Source organism: Osmerus eperlanus, unplaced genomic scaffold (genome assembly GCF_963692335.1).
Source record: "Osmerus eperlanus unplaced genomic scaffold, fOsmEpe2.1 SCAFFOLD_1035, whole genome shotgun sequence".
Classification (NCBI taxonomy): Eukaryota; Metazoa; Chordata; class Actinopteri; order Osmeriformes; family Osmeridae; genus Osmerus; species Osmerus eperlanus.
This window is the reverse complement of record NW_026911257.1, coordinates 1-1,000: the sequence shown is the minus strand read 5'-3', so window position 1 is coordinate 1,000 and position 1,000 is coordinate 1. Positions and strand designations below refer to the sequence as shown.

Here is a 1,000-nt window from a genome sequence, read left to right as displayed (position 1 = left end):
CAAAAACCACTGCTTTGGCCTGGACCACGCCCAGGCAGTGCAGCAGCGAATCACGTCGCAGGTTGTAGTTGATGAGCGCGGCCTCTACACCAATCATAGCGAGGCCCAGCCACAGGGCCACCTAGGTCATCAAGACGCAGGTTTTAATCATTTGTTTCTACGTCTTTATTCTTGTCGTCATGCCGCCTACTCACCACCAGGGGCGGCTCTCCAGGTAGAGGGCCACCACGTCGCCCGGCTCCCAGCCCTGAGCAAGAGCCCAGTGAGCCACAGCATGGCTCTGCTCCGCCAGCTCCCTGAAGGTCCACACCTGGGAGGGGGAGGAGGATGGGAGGGGTGTGTGGAGGTGGAGGGTGAGGAGGGGGTGTGGAGGGTGAGGAGGGAGAGGGAAAAAGAGGAAGTAGGAGATAAGTAACACTCATAAAAATCCTTCTCCCCCATCTCCCCCATCCCCCTCTCCCTCCACCCCCCCCCCCCCCCCTCACCTCTCCGGAGTGGTCGTCCACCAGAGCAGGCTTGTCTGGGTGCAGCGCCACCCGCTGGCTGAACAGGGACGGAACAGTGCTGCCCAGGCTGTGGTGCTGGCACAGGCCCGCCCGCACACGCAGAACCATGACCAGACCCCTGTAGAGGGGGGGGGGGGGAGAGGGGGTGGGGGAGGAAAGAATGAGGGAGTAGTGGTAGAGGGGGAGGAAGGGAGAGAAGTTGAGAGATTAGCTATAGTCAGACACAAAGTAGACCAACAAGGTGAGTCACATACACACAACAGCCTATATCCACACACACCATCACACACACACACCATACACACACACACACACCATACACACACACACACCATACACACACCACACTCACACACGTGCGCAGTCCCTCCTCACTCACGCCATGTCTCTCCTGATGGTGCGCAGTGCGATGTAGAGGACCCTCCAGCCACCCCAGCAGAGCCCCACCGCCAGCCCACCAGCAGGCACCACAGCCCGGGTACAGCGCACAAGCC

General features: G+C 60.3%; 1 protein-coding gene across 1 annotated transcript; it reads right to left on the bottom strand.

Moving 5' to 3' along the window:
- Positions 1-6: 6 nt before the first annotated feature.
- Positions 7-990, bottom strand: LOC134015802 (long-chain fatty acid transport protein 1-like). Its single transcript, XM_062455328.1, has 3 exons — positions 886-990; positions 486-624; positions 7-310 (listed from the first exon to the last, which is right to left on the bottom strand). The coding sequence occupies exons 1-3, from the start codon at positions 888-890 to the stop codon at positions 191-193; spliced, it is 264 nt and encodes an 87-aa protein (XP_062311312.1). The 5' UTR covers positions 891-990; the 3' UTR covers positions 7-190.
- Between the last annotated feature and the right edge of the window lie 10 nt (positions 991-1,000).

Excerpts from the sequence above, each read along its gene's own strand:
- LOC134015802 (XM_062455328.1), bottom strand. Across the intron at positions 311-485 it reads TGGACGACCACTCCGGAGAG|GTGTGGACCTTCAGGGAGCT; the intron begins GTGAGGGGGGGG and ends TCCCCCTCCCAG.